Source organism: Mizuhopecten yessoensis, unplaced genomic scaffold, assembly GCF_002113885.1.
Source record: "Mizuhopecten yessoensis strain PY_sf001 unplaced genomic scaffold, ASM211388v2 scaffold9359, whole genome shotgun sequence".
Taxonomy (NCBI): domain Eukaryota; kingdom Metazoa; phylum Mollusca; class Bivalvia; order Pectinida; family Pectinidae; genus Mizuhopecten; species Mizuhopecten yessoensis.
In genome coordinates this window covers 99,029-114,143 of record NW_018408008.1, presented here as the reverse complement: position 1 = coordinate 114,143, position 15,115 = coordinate 99,029, and the positions used below count along the sequence as shown (strand labels likewise).

Below are 15,115 nucleotides of genomic sequence, written 5' to 3'. Positions count from 1 at the left end.
ACAATAAAACGAACTGCTCATTTGGATAGTAATGTCATTTAATCAGATTTTCAAAAAGCTTGTTTATATGTGTACAATTTGAAAATGACATGGACGTTAGCAATATTACACATGAGTCGCACATAGACGTTTTACATTAGGTTGTGCTTTGTAGATTACGCAATTAAGTTTACAGGCAAGACATAGACCTAGACAAGCACATACTGAATGTAATGTATATAGTATGTCAGAGTGTGTACACGCACATGTACGTGACTACATGTATAGCGAACAGGTAACATGATGGTCATCATGTGGAAAAACGTTTACAACATATTTGCGCAACGCCTGATACAACATTATGTGTCTGGTTACCACATTCGTTATAGTCTGTTTCGTGGATCAATGAGGCAAGTATGCAACCGTGGTAATTGATATGTCAATGTTTCCGCTAAGGATCTCACCTGAAACCTCTGATGTATTTTTCTGACGCCGAATGAGTTAAAATTCCCCGGACCAGAAATGTCAGTATGAAGAAGTTGATATTTTACCAGATTGACAGTGATCTCATTTATACATTTGTAGAATAGATTTCCCATCCACAAACTTCTGATGACACGATATTTCCATAATATGAAATAAATGTTTAACGCTGACACGATGTCTATTAATACAGATGCAATAGCGTAAGCTGAAGGGACTTGCTCCACATGTATTTATCTAATCATTCCTTTGCATTTTCGTATGTTCCTTCTCAACAATAACATGATCGCGATGTAACAACCGCAGGGACCTGATCATTTATAACAGCTATACTTGGACCTAAACTAATGTGTTAAGAGTAATGTTACATGGTTGTTGGGAGGGAGGGGTTAGATTCATTTTCGGTAAAATGCCAAAAAAACTCAAGCATGTAAACTTACTCTAAACACCTTAGTTTAGGTCCAAGTAAAGACGTTATAAATTACCAGGTCCCTGTGGAAGCGACCGTTATCGTTCAATCATCTGTTTTAACAATCGATAAGCTACACCAGTTAGCCATCAAAGGAATATTTTTTTGTATTTAAGTATGTCCATGGGTATTCTCCTGAAAAATATCAAAAGAAGAAATTAGAAATCTATTAAATTTTCTGCTATTTTTCACTTCGTTCGAAATCGACAGGTTTCAGGGTTTTTTTCCCCATGCAAAACAGCCAAAATATTTCAGTATCGGGGTGTGTGTGGTGTGTGGGGGTATCATTCATAGGGATAATTCCAGGGGAGTTACTTTGCGGATTTATATACTACTGCAATCAACTTTAGCATGCACTTAGGCTTTTAAGTATAAACTGTAAAGCAAACAAAAACAAACTTAAAAAAAACCCAGTAAGGTGTCGTCAACCTAGAGAAGTTTATCAATTTGTTTGAAAATCTGCGGGTTTAAATGTCGGTTAGGAACACAAAAAGATAAATCTGAAATGTTTTGTCGCAAGCAGCGGGACAGGAATTCATAATACAGATAAAATGAAAAATAATTTTGAGATGTTCCCTGAATCTACTACTTTCAGTGTCCGTCTCTGTCTCCGTGCTAAGCCTGCTTTAACATGAGAAATGTCTATTCGACTACAGTCAGGGTACAGTTAATTAAAATTCCTGACAAGTAGCTGCAATTGCTTGTCGCATATCTTTCACGACGAGAACTTGAATTAACGTCTTTAGCAATAGATTGTTCCGAATATCAGGACCTCTGTGATAGATATCGACTGCTATCGAACTAAATTACATCATAGAGATGATGAACACTTTATCCAACGTTCATAGTTGTCATCAAGATATCGTAGAGAAATAAACTTCGTCGTTATGTGATATGCTAAAAAATCCTCACATGTTGTCCTAGCGATATATTTGTGTTGTTTCTTGAATTGTGTTACAGACATCGTCGATCATGTCTGCAATCTTACCTCTTCACCATGCAGCAAGTTGTGGGGACCTGAATACAGTGCAAGTCCTCGTACGAAATAGGTCGGCTTTAGGAATCAGAGATGAGGACGGTCTTACACCCATTATACATACCGTATTTAATAATCATCAACAAGTGACGAGCTACTTGGTCGACGAGATGACAGGCGAGGAATTGGCAGTGCAGGATCTATTTGGATACAATGTGCTACATTACATGGCAAGAGAGGGTCGTCCATGGAAAAATATAATGAGGTCCATATGTGAAAAATGTCCTGACGCTATACAGCAGGTTAATTACAAAGGACGCCGACCAATGGATGTGGCAAGAGAAAAGTTGGACGATGATCCGAATCAAAGTAGATACCGGGAGGTGATCCAGCATTTTGGTACATATTTTTACTTTTACTTAAGGTGTAAAATATGTATTTGCATAAAACACCGCGGTGTGCAATTATTGAATACTGTAGTATGCCTCAAAGTTACATAATAGTTATGGTGTCTTTATATTGAGAACTTGAAATAAGTATCATTATTTTATATACAACTAAAAACATACATTATATTTGTTTACGAATGAAATATCAGATGTTATCAAGATAGATTAAAATTTATACTTATACATGTATCAGTTCAAGTATCGATTATGATAAGAATATGTTTGTATACTGCATTTTGAGCCGCATATTTCCTATTCTAACTGCAGCTTAGCTACATTAGAATAAGTGGTTGTTTTTGTTCATCTTAGCTTCATACACCAAGCAATGTACAAAACTACGTTATTTTGTAATGTTATTGCAAGCAAATCGTACCGAAAAATAGCTGGAAACTGAAGATTTGTGTTGATAAGTCAATTTACAATGACGCCCATCCTTGCCGTCAAGCTTGAAGTCATAAGAATGTGCCGCTAAAGATCACTCAACTAAATTTCGCTCTTTGCTGCTACATTTATAACTCACTGTGGTATGTTTGCAATCTGAAATGCAATAAGATGAACACTTAATCGTTTCATGTTCACTGGTATTGCTTTGCATCTTTGAAAAATATTGATGTTTCTCCATATTGGTGAAACAAATATGATATTCAGCATGTACCATTAACTATGATCTGGCTATATATATATACTAAAAAAATACCCAGGACATTTTTTGAGTTCAACAATTATTAACACAAATACACGTACTTTTTTTTCGGAATGTACCACATAACTCTAAATGTAACAGATACATATTTATTGATTTTTGATTAAAAGATAATAATTTCGCATATAAAACAACATTGCAAAGCAATTTCATTGCTCAGCAACTTCGACCATTCAGAAGTTAGAATTACAAATACCAGTATTGTAGCTTATGATGTCATCACACTTTGAGTGGTTTATTTTGTTAAAGGTTAAATTTCATTATAAGAAAAAGTTGAGGATTGGGGGATAACCGATAATCGTATAGATTGAATAAGCGAGAAAAAAACAGTTTAGTTGCAGATATGTATAGGTGTGATAATTTCTCAAGTATAATACGTTTTTGAAAGCACCCCGGGGACATTGCTACCAGCTAAAGTGAATTTGGTGAATTGTGTTTATAAATAATGACTTTGTGCTTTACCGATGCTTTGAAATGTTTTTATCAGATCTGGTTTTTTTTTAACTAGTTGATATCTTTAAAGAGGCTGTCCATGGAGATACACTGATACAGAGGTAGAGGGGATGATTTAGTTGTCAGTTGATTTAGGTTCGTTTATAGTTATTATAACATGAGGTTAAGTATTGTACAAGAGGCAGGTTATATGTCGTTAGTTTTGCTAGAGTAACACTCATATATAGTTAACATATTTGTTAAGAGAAAGAAGAGGTATTGGAATATATTTGTACTATTAATTCATATGTCATATTTGTATTTTCAGATCGACTTGCACAGTATCAAGTTAAGAAAGGAATCACTGAGAAATTAGTTCAAACCTGTAACGTCACAGTTACCTTCATAGGAAATGTAAAGTCTGGAAAGACATGCCTACGAAAGCAGTTGTCACGGGAAGAGTTTCCAATTGATGGTCCAGGATCAACAAATCTTGTAGAATTTCTTGCAAACTATTTAGACTGGGATCCAAACACAGGCTTTCGACAAAAACTTGGCGAGGGAGGTGAAATGGAAACAGGAAAAGAACGTTTAAGAAGGATATTCAAACGTTACAGTGCCCAACAAACAACTGACAAACCGGATAACAGAAATACATCAGCAGGAACCGCAAGTACAGGTGCATAATTGGCACAGATTCATATCTACCCCATCATATCCAGATTTTGTTTACAAAGCTGTAGAGTACAAATAAAGGGGTTAGTATAGAACAGCTTAAATACGTATTCCTATATACGTGTCTATGTTTAACAAGATCGTTACAAATGTAACACTACCCTTTCATTATCTCTTCATTTACTACTCGACCATAACTAAATGATAGGTAATCAAAGTATCCCGTCCCTGCATATAATCAAAGTTTTATATCTGCACCATTTTTCTTTTTTTCCCCAGAAGATGATACAACGGCAATTGAAAGAATATGCATCTCCCCTACATCTGATCTTGATTTATCTGAGGCACAACAACAATTTGTAGGTGAGATTTTATATCAGTATGACGACGACGAGTACTGGTACTACGCGGAAAACGAGGACGAGGTCGTGGAAGATGCCGAGGAAACGGAAAACAAAGATGAACATGAGAGTAGAGAACTAGACAACCACGAGGAAATGAAAACCAATGATGACGACACTGTCAAGGGTTTCATTACCCTCTACGACTTCGGCGGGGAGACGATATTTTACAATTCCCATCACTGTTTCATGTCTGGAGATATGGTATTTATCCTCGTTTTCGACGTGGCGATGTGCGTCGACTCCGAGAAAGGAGAAAAGGAAATAGGTTGTTACTTGGAATATCATTTGTTAATGAAATATATCATCCATGCGTTTCGACTATTTTAAGCGATTATTTTGATATGAAATATGACTGAGAATTATTCTCAATAATATCTATCATATAACTCATTTTTGACTGTATTCATTAACAGAAGGCATCGAATCCTGGCTTAGCTCTGTCGGAACATATGCTGTAGATGACAAAGCTGATCAGAATAGGACACCACCTATCATATTAACAGGGTCTCATCTAGATCAAGTTTCTGGAACCGTGAGTATTATTCCTTTTGGCGCAAAGCCTTAGGGTATGGATATTTACCCCTTTACACTTAGGTAGCATGTGAATAAGTTTAACAATATGATTGCTGAAGTAATACTTTTGAGAATATATACAGACCCGCACACGTTCGCTGTTCCACCGTGGATGCAAATGCTATGGAAATGCTTCGCAAACGATACGCAAGATGTACGGAAATGTTACGGAGACGGTAGCAAGTGCTACGGATGACGCTTACAAACCGACGATACGTTTGTTTTAATATGAATGGGTTGTAAAGCAACGAGGAGGTATATTGGAATGTTTTAAAAATTGTCATTTCGTTCGGATAATGGTATGAGTGTGAAACACACATATACATCTCGTGAATTATAAAAATAAAGTTTGATCAAATATTGGTAATTTTTCAATCACAAAGACCTGAGGTACACTAACAGATCAACGTAACACACAGGTACTCATAAGTTATTGTCAGAAATATTTCCGACTGCTTAGTTACCGAATGAAAGGTTAATTAATTTTGTTGGTGGGGATTTAAACATCGGTTAAAATAACCAGTGAAACACTATTTTAACACTCAAACAATTTATTCAAACTTTTCTTGACCTTCCTGAAATAACTCCTTCGTGGAGAATAGGTCGATTTTCGATGTTGACTGTATTTATTCATGCGCGAAATTTGTTCCGGGGTTAATCTCAAAACAATGGTAAATCAGCTCAGATTTATATAGAAACTTTAACTCACACTACAGTTAGAATTACGGCTAAGTATCCATTTTTTTTTGTGGCACGAACGCAAGACGCACGCTGAAAAAGAGGTCCAAACTGCTTCAAAACCATACAAGTTTAATACACAATTCAACACCAGAAGAATTAGTTTTTAAATCAAATAAACAGTTATTTGTTATCAGAGTTGAATTATAATATAATTTGTACATCATACAATATCTACATTGTTCACACGTTTGCCACCTGTAAGTAATATAAAAAGCTATATTTTCATTTGAAACTTTTTATTCAGTTGTGTACACACTATAAGTACAACGAACATGTACTACATGTATGTGCGTGGAAAGTCATGATTGTCTTTTATATGACAATATCACGATAATATCATAAAAAATCGTTTGATCAATGTAGCACTGTGTGGTCTTTTCCAATATTTTGGTTTTGTGAAATTTGAACAGTTGTCTAATCGTCATCAGCCTAAAAATATGTAAAAGCTGACATTTAAATAAATGAATAGGTATGCGACTTAGCATTGCTACGCACTGACTGGATCACTCCGTATATCGGGATACCCGGTGTGTACAAACATCATCCGAAATTTAAGGATGACTACAAACTAAAATTGCAATGGTATTAATATATATGATTTATCATATTATGACACCAGGAACAGTGTTGTAACTATAGGTGTGTTTCGGTTAGCAAGTACCGTGTATTTGTTGTTTGAGGGGTTTCACGTTCGCTTCACTACGAGTTATTTAGTTATTCGACAGACGAATACCACTAGTCCTGTCCTATGATAGCGGCTGTATATTCCGTAGCTATTGACCAGGTATCAGTTTTTCGGTAGCGGCCAGGTATCAGTTTATCGGTCGGTAGCGACAAGGTATCAGTTTATCTGTCGATAGCGGCAAGGTATCATTTTATCTGTCGATAGCGGCCAGGTATCAGTGTATCGGTCGGTTAAAGCCGATAAGCTTGATCCATTCGGAAGTGGCCGCTCTAGCAGCGCTAGGCCCAATCGGCGCAACAGGTCCTATCGGTAAGTTCGCGTTCGTACTTAGTTCGTCCTGCGGTCGTATAGCGTCTCGTCACCGTTCGTACCCAAAACAGTTGATACTTAGCCGTATCTCTAACTGTATTTGAAATTGCTCATTAAATTAAGGAATATTCGTGAAACTGGTGATTGGGTATGGTACCCCACACTCAGAAAGCCCGTGTCCGTGTTACCTTTTTCTAATGTCTTGATAAATGATATCACGTCGGATCTAGACTAAAATCAATACGCCAAAAAGGGTGGTACAATGATATTGCAGTCTAGGGTAATGTAAAAAGTGTATGTAAAAAGTGTCATCTGAGCTACTGAAAATACACCATCGGTGCATTGGGCTTAAAAGAATACGTCTGTGACCGCTGTCAGACTTTTTATAGACAACGCGACAATTAGACTGAGGGGCAAAACTACATCAATAATTCTGCACATGTACGTGTAAGTGCTAAAACATTTCATCTTTTGCCACACATGTACGTAACCTCATCACCAGGTAAATACCAATCTCTGATAATGTCCACAGTATAAATTGCTAAGGGTGTTCATTGTACTAATTGGTCAGCTGAAATAGGTCAATTATCTTTTTCATTGAACCATGTAAGTTAAGTGGTACACAAGACCAGATACGCTTGACTGAAATGTTACACCATTATAATTACCACACACAGAAAGGGCACTCCGTTAGCAAACGTTCTACAGATAAAGGGCAGCCCACTATTTTCACAGGAAATCAGATATAACCAATGTGTACAATACCGATCCGTAGGATATCACATGATAAAAATAAAAAAAAATAAAACATTATTTTTGTATTGATTACTAAAACAATATCCTCATTTTCAACAATCTGATATTTAGAAGTTGGTTACGTATTAAGGTAGCAGTGCACAGTAGAGTACGATGGCCATGGGTGATATTTTTGTAGAATGAATAACCTTTGTAATATTACATGTATCAAAGTTTAAAAAAAAAAAAATCAGCACTAAAAATTGGCATATACATGATGAAGTGGACAAGGTGGGCTTCAAATTTAAAAAAAAATCGAATTTGTTTTGAGAGTACATTTTTGGCCATTTACAAATCTGTGTCTACACCACAAAAGCTAGATGTTCATGTAGTCTATTTTTGTACTCAGAACATGTGTACATATTGTGAAAAATCCAGTTGAACGACCTGAGTATTTCTGTCACCGAGTAGGTGATATTCAATTTAAGACAGGTTTTAAGAACAATATTGCTACTTGCGTGGGTCAAATTTTTGACATATGTTTTTGCATTTTTTTGGCGTGTTTTGATGGTAACCATGGTTTTACACAAGTCCCAAATTTGGGGAAATCACTTTTTGAATAAAGTATTCTTTAAAAAAAAATGTATTCAAAACGTAGTTTGTAAATGTATATATATATATGTAGGTGTGTTGTGCAGGATAAATACGCTATCCATATTTATCTGAGACATGCCCTTTATTTTTAGGATCAAGCCATTTCTACTGTACTCTGCTACCAAAGGTTGATATCTAACCTTCCACGCTGTTAACATAACTCATAATAAATAAATCTTAAAAAAAAACACTTTTGATAATTCAGCTTTCCTAAATAAGAACAATATATACATTTTATTGCGAAAATAATAATAAGAAAAAGACATTCCAAGCAAATTATTAGTTTACCTTGGTAAAGGCACTGTTGTGAAATAAAATGTCGCTTGGACTGTTATTTTCTGACCTAGGGACCGCCAAAGTATCTTACCTGTGGATTTTTACTTTGTACTGTTTTACCTGTATACATATGTACCTGGTGGACAGACAATGAACTGGATTGATTGACATGGAATGAACTGCCTTTAAATCACACAATGTGACCTTGATCAGCGACAGCCCATCATAATCCAATGTGACCACAGGTATATGGTCAATGTGTCATCAATGCCTGTATAATCAGGTATATATATCATATTGAAAAGAAAAATATATGTGAGCGGAAGGTCATGATGCCCTAACAACCTTTACAACTGCCACTACAAAAAAATGTTTAACTGTTTGATAACAACTCGAGGTTTCCTCTGATTTAAAAACAATCATTACCACATGACCAGCTGTATGATTGTTATTTAAATTATCTCTTCGCTGCTGGTGTGGGGAACACACAGTAGGTCCATGGGAGGACGATTGTTAATGTCAATGTATATGTAATTCACAATATCACATTTAAAAACCGACATTTTTGTTTTCTTTTTCAGACTGTTATGATGATTGGCATAATTTTCACGTAATGCAATTTATTACGACTAATATATATTCCATAACATGGTTAGCCGAACGTTTCACAAACGCCTTTTGAATGGAGAGATGTTGACTCAAGTATTACGGAAACAATACAGAAATGCTACAGAAATGTTACGAAAGCGCTACGCAAACGCTACACAGTTGATACACAAGTGCTTCGCAAACGGTACAGATTTGCTCCGAAAACGATACGCAAAAAGTGGAACAGCGAACGTGTATATGGGTCTGCATTATAAGTGCGATTTATTTATGTAATGCACTAGGACAAACATAATTGAACCAAACTTGCTTTTTACCGTTTTCATATATCTTAATTTTGTGTTGCTTACAGGAAGAGGAGAAACTCGAAGTATTTGGATCTATTCTGGATAAATTATATCAAAATTGCAGAATAAGGCAAATAATGGAAAATCATGTTCAAGAAATGTTTCCAATATCAAACTTGAACGATTCATCACAACAAAAGGACCTCTACGAGAAAATATGGCGGAAAATATTCGATGTGGCTCCCCTTCAATCTGAATGGATGAAATTAGTTCCAGCCAGGTGGATTGCAATGGAACAAGAGCTCCTCAAAAGGAAAGGAGAAGGCGTGCATGTCTTGACATACCAAGAGCTGAAGGAATTGAACAGAACGCTTTTAGTTCCTCTTCCTGATGAAGAAGATGTCCGATACTTTTTAAAGTATGTTTATATGATAGATAATTTTTAAACCTTATTCAAAACGGTAAATGATGGGAATACTTGCTATTCAATTTTCCTGCGTATCTCAGACTCAATCTGGGTCTGCTGCCTACAGAAATTCTGCTCATCCAATGAAGCAAAATGTGACTATATTTACGGCATCGTTATGATATTGGAAAACATTATACGTTTAAAATATCTCGGTACCAGGTATGGGAATACTTGCAAGCTTTCGGACACCTAACCAGAACATTTCATAAATGTTCGTATACAAAAGTGTCTCTTATCTTTTAGAAAACACTTTATCGTGTTTGTTACATTTGAATATATTTAGTTGAAACCATTTATAGTGTATGATGCCTATATTACCATAGACTGTATCATTCAACTTATTAATACAGTTAAATAAAGTCTTATAATTCTTAACATGATATACATTTGAGAAAGTCAACATATATAATATTGATATATTTATGTGATGTCTCAGATGACACAGAGAAATGTAATTGTCATGTTTTTAATCTTTTTGCACATCCTGTTTTTTCTCTATCTCTTCAGGAAACTACAGATGACCGGGTCGATGATCGTTGTAACTTTGAATCACAATCCAATGATTATTCTTAATCCAAACTTCATCCTAGACGCATTGAAATGCATCATCACAGATCCAAAATTTACATCTGGTTTCAGAGAGCGGCAGAGATGGGTTGCTTTTGCCAAATCTGGAAAGTTGCCCTTCCGTGACTTGCATGCGATATGGAACAATGGAATGTCTCAGTGTTTTAGTAAGAACGAGGAAATAACCAAACTAGCGATGGAAACGCTTGGTCTTCTAGCTAAGCCAATATCGGATGACATAAGTGTTGACTACTATATAGTCCCGTGTATGTTGTTGGAATCGGTCCCTGAATTATTGCAACAAATGTTAGCGGAACCCGACATAGTAAAGTCTCCCGTGCTTTGCTTCAAATTTGAAAAGGAGTTCATCCCATACGCTATATGGGACAAGTTAGTCGCCACCTGTATTCACCGATTCCACTGCATTGAGGAGCCAGGGCATGATCAGACCATATTCGTACGTCGACGGTTTGTCTGTCTTGCTGTTGACTACTTGTGGAACATGATCCTCAATTGTAATGGTAACACCATGAAAGTCACAATGTACAAACGAGACAGAAATCAGAGCATGGTTCAAGGAAGTGGAATACAAATCAGAAACATTCTCGATTTTCTTCTCCGAAACATTCTTGAGATGAATCGGCAAGCCCATCTAAAATATTATTTTTGCCTCCATAATGACCTCCGGTTTACAAACAATGACAAGATGGTGAAAGTAGAGGATATTCTCATAGGATCAAGTCTGCCATGCTATGGACTAGGTGGCAGGGGATGGATTTCGATTGATGACTACAGCTTTTGGTTTTTAAATACCGGAACGGTAAGTAACAATAATGTAATAATGTACATTTTAATTCATAGGGTGATATAAGCATGATTCAAAGATACAATTAAATAGTCAATTTGGAATTCATATATATATATATACAATCAAAAAACAACAACATTCAAAATCTTTGTGATTGTTAATTATAAAAAACAAATGAAAAGAGTTGTTTGGTATCTCCCTAACGCTTTCATCTCTTTAGGGGTTCATCATGGGACCTGTTTATTCATTTTGACAGGACAACAACAAAACACAGAAAGTGATGACGTCATGATACATTATGACATCACATTATAACCTATCAAAATTGACGCCGAAATTAACAATGGACTTTAAAGTCAACATTTGGGGAAGAAAAAAGTTGGTGTTACACAAATAGATACACTATATAGTTACAGACACTAGAAACTAGAGACAAAGGGACAACAGACAAAATGTAACCATCTTATATTGGTATTGTCTATTGATCTGTGCAAATTGTTCTGAATGTTACATTGAACAAACTGGGTGTGAATTACGGCAACGTATTACACTCCACAGACAACATACAAAAATATACCATCTTCGATGTTTAAATGTTAATACGCATAAACATTCTCATGCAAATGATAAGTTCCATGTAATTCCTATATAGCAAGCTACAAAAGACATTGGACAACGACAGTTAAAATAATCAATGTTAATCGATATATTAAAACCTGGTTTAAAATGTTCTAACGGTACAGGTCGTTGCATGAATAAATAAATAAAATGCATGTAACAAACTCATGCCTGTAACTATGTACATGTATCAATTTTGGAAAACCCTCTGTGTTGTTCCTGAAGTGCAGACGTTAAAGTTCATTGTTCATGTTGGCGTCAATTTTGGTAGGTTGTAGTGTGACGTCATAATATATCATGACGTCATCACTTTCGGTGTTGTGTTGTTATCCTGTTATCCTGTTATCCTGTTATCCTGTCACAATAAATAAGCAGTTCCCCTGATGAACACGTATAGAGGTGAACACGCTAGAAAAGAACTAAAAGCTCTTGTCATTTGTTATATATATATAAATGATTATCAAAACTTCATTAAAGTAACAGCTTTATCTTTTTAACAGCGTAGGAAACGACAACCTCACATTGGTAAGTACTTTTCTTTTTTAAATTTGAGAAACAATTGTTACAGATGTTGTGAAGTTTTGCTTCAAATTAAACAGTTATAAAACGATCAGAGAGAGAGAGAGAGACAGAGAGACAGAGAGAGAGACAGACAGACACACACACACACACACCGTGCATTGCGAATCAGTAAAAAACTTTCATTATTTGACATAGGATTTTTAACTTCTTTTTTTTTCGAATTAATATAGCCGATAGCCTCATGGAATCATTACCTGACAGGATACCTTCGATGAAGGAGACTGGACGGATTGCGAAACTGATAAGTGGAAAAGGATATCAAATGTTTTTCACAGAGCTTCACCTCCCTATACATATATTAGAACAAATCATGGAAGAGACTCGCAACGCCTCATTTCGAACAAGAGCTACGAAGATGCTTTTGCATGTTTGGAATACCCAACATGGGATAGGCTTCGCTGAAATCATGGACGCAATGCAGAAGCATAACATGCCGTATACAGCTCTCATGACTATTTTGGACTCAAATCGCGTAGATGAGTGCAAAGGTATGTATCTGTTGTCTATTTGTAATAATATTGTCACATTAACGCAACCTTCAGTTTGGTAGTACGGTATGCAGTTTTTACTTGCAGCCATATTCTGATATGCTGTAAAATACACTATAGAAAACAGCATTAGGTTATGATAAATTATTTGTATAGCATGAACAAACTTCGTACATGAATTAGTATTTTGTTTGTTTGAGGTATAATGTCTTCACAACAAAGGGAAAATAAATCTATGTTCTCGAACACAATTACCCAGGATTTTTTATTTTTTAAATCTCTAGGTCATCGGGTGACTTCTACATGTAATTTCTACAACCCTAGGAATATACCTTTACCAATGAAACGCAACACAACCACACTCAGGTAGATAGACCATGCTGGTTCAAATAAACACTTTAACTAGAACTAAACGCCTGGATCAACTTAAAAAAGTTGTCATACGAATGTTGGTCGTTCCCGTGCCCTCCTATCGAAAATAAAACAAACGACTATGTATTGGATCCCACATCAGTCGCTTCCACAAGAAATGCAAAGGGGCAAAGCAGGCATATTTTTTCCCAATCCTGCAACGCTGTATCTATCAATATGCAACACACAGTTATGTTGATATATTACTTAAAATGGTATCATGTTTCTATCTCATAGGTCTGGACTTACCCGCTGAAGTATTACACAGACCAATATCAACTCTATTCCAGGATGTAGTTGCCGATTATATCGGTGCGAAATCCTACTTCAACCTCTTCATTGAGCTTGGCATGGATTACAAAGCAATCGACATAATTGATGTTAACCATGGGAAAGTTGGAGACAGAATACAGGCGCTGTTGGCGAAATGGATCCAAGACGATGGGGAAGAGGCTACCGTAAAGAAGCTTATGTTAGCCATGACGGAATGTGACATGGACGTTAAATCTCTCTCCGATTATATCTTGGCACCTAGGTGATTTCAATTTTACCCATGGTATTGCTTTTCATCGTTCATATTTTTCATACAAATATATTACAATACATATATTGAGGTAACTGGGTCCTGCTTTTATACAAAAACGGGTATGACAAAGCGATAGTAATGTTATTTTGAAACATGCAGTTTTCCCAGCATTTAATGAATGCATACCTCTTATTTGTTTCGGTTCTTATAGAGAATAGTGTTTGCATGATAGTCAGAAGTGGCAGTGTGCAGCATGCATGTTAATGCCAAATTTCGAACAAGTAAAAAATGGACGACTTTCTAAGTGGCTGAGGATTCCGAATTGTATTCTCCAAAATACACGAGCGGTGTTTTTACAGACGATATTTTCCACTAAATTATAAAAAAAAGCATAACGTATATGCTTGGTATGCTCTAAGGAATGTATACCCAGAAAGTGTTTATAACAGAAACTTACAGAAAGGTGAACATTGCAAGGCCATAAACTGCAACCCCATGAATAAAATAAAGACCGGGATGACAATAGGAAGTACAATGTTTGTGAATAAATAGTACTATTAAAAATAAAAAAGGCAGAACATAGCATGTGTTGGATTTTGCTCGGAATGGGTATAATGTACAGGAAAGGAGACGGGTGTAGGATTTAAACGCTAGTAATATTACGTTTTGGTCTTTTAATTTAAATGTTCAACTTCATTAAATTTGGATAAATTGTTTGAAAAAAGCTACATGAAAGCACAAATCCATTCATTTGACGGGACTGAAGCACATCAATATCAAAGCCATCACACTATATTCAAAGTTATTTAATATTTCCACGTCGATAACATAGGCAGGTGCGTTGAGTCGTTTGTTAAAAAATGTTATAGCTAGACAGATAGCGCTATATGGCCTCTTATTTGTATAACTAATGCCACAGTTGACAGTTGTATGTTGAATATGGATCAGTTTATTGATTGACTGTTCTATATGTTCTATTAACATACCGATAGTTAAAATGGAAAATGTATTTGCTTGTTATGCCCAACCGTCGCGTCCGTCATCCGGCCGCCCGTCGTCTTTCGACCCTCGTCCGTACGTCAATGTTTTTTTCAAACAACCTTTTCGATGCAACCACTGATTGGAATTTAACTAAATTTGACTGAAATATAAAGGGGGCAATTTGGCGATATTGCTTTAAACGACCTTTTTATGTAGAACCGTGCGCTAG

General features: G+C 35.9%; 1 protein-coding gene across 3 annotated transcripts; it reads left to right on the top strand.

The window, feature by feature from the left end:
- Window positions 1-1,895: 1,895 nt before the first annotated feature.
- On the top strand, window positions 1,896-14,476 carry LOC110457875. 3 transcript variants are annotated; one of them, XM_021509324.1, is made up of 9 exons: window positions 1,896-2,306; window positions 3,820-4,170; window positions 4,449-4,835; window positions 4,984-5,102; window positions 9,502-9,854; window positions 10,413-11,292; window positions 12,399-12,423; window positions 12,651-12,968; window positions 13,617-14,476. In XM_021509324.1, the coding sequence occupies exons 1-9, from the start codon at window positions 1,904-1,906 to the stop codon at window positions 13,916-13,918; spliced, it is 3,138 nt and encodes a 1,045-aa protein (XP_021364999.1). In that variant the 5' UTR covers window positions 1,896-1,903; the 3' UTR covers window positions 13,919-14,476. The 3 variants fall into 3 exon arrangements, with proteins under 3 accessions (XP_021364999.1, XP_021365000.1, XP_021364998.1); XM_021509325.1 differs by having other exon boundaries at window positions 4,446-4,529; XM_021509323.1 differs by having other exon boundaries at window positions 4,446-4,835.
- The last annotated feature ends 639 nt before the right edge of the window (window positions 14,477-15,115 follow it).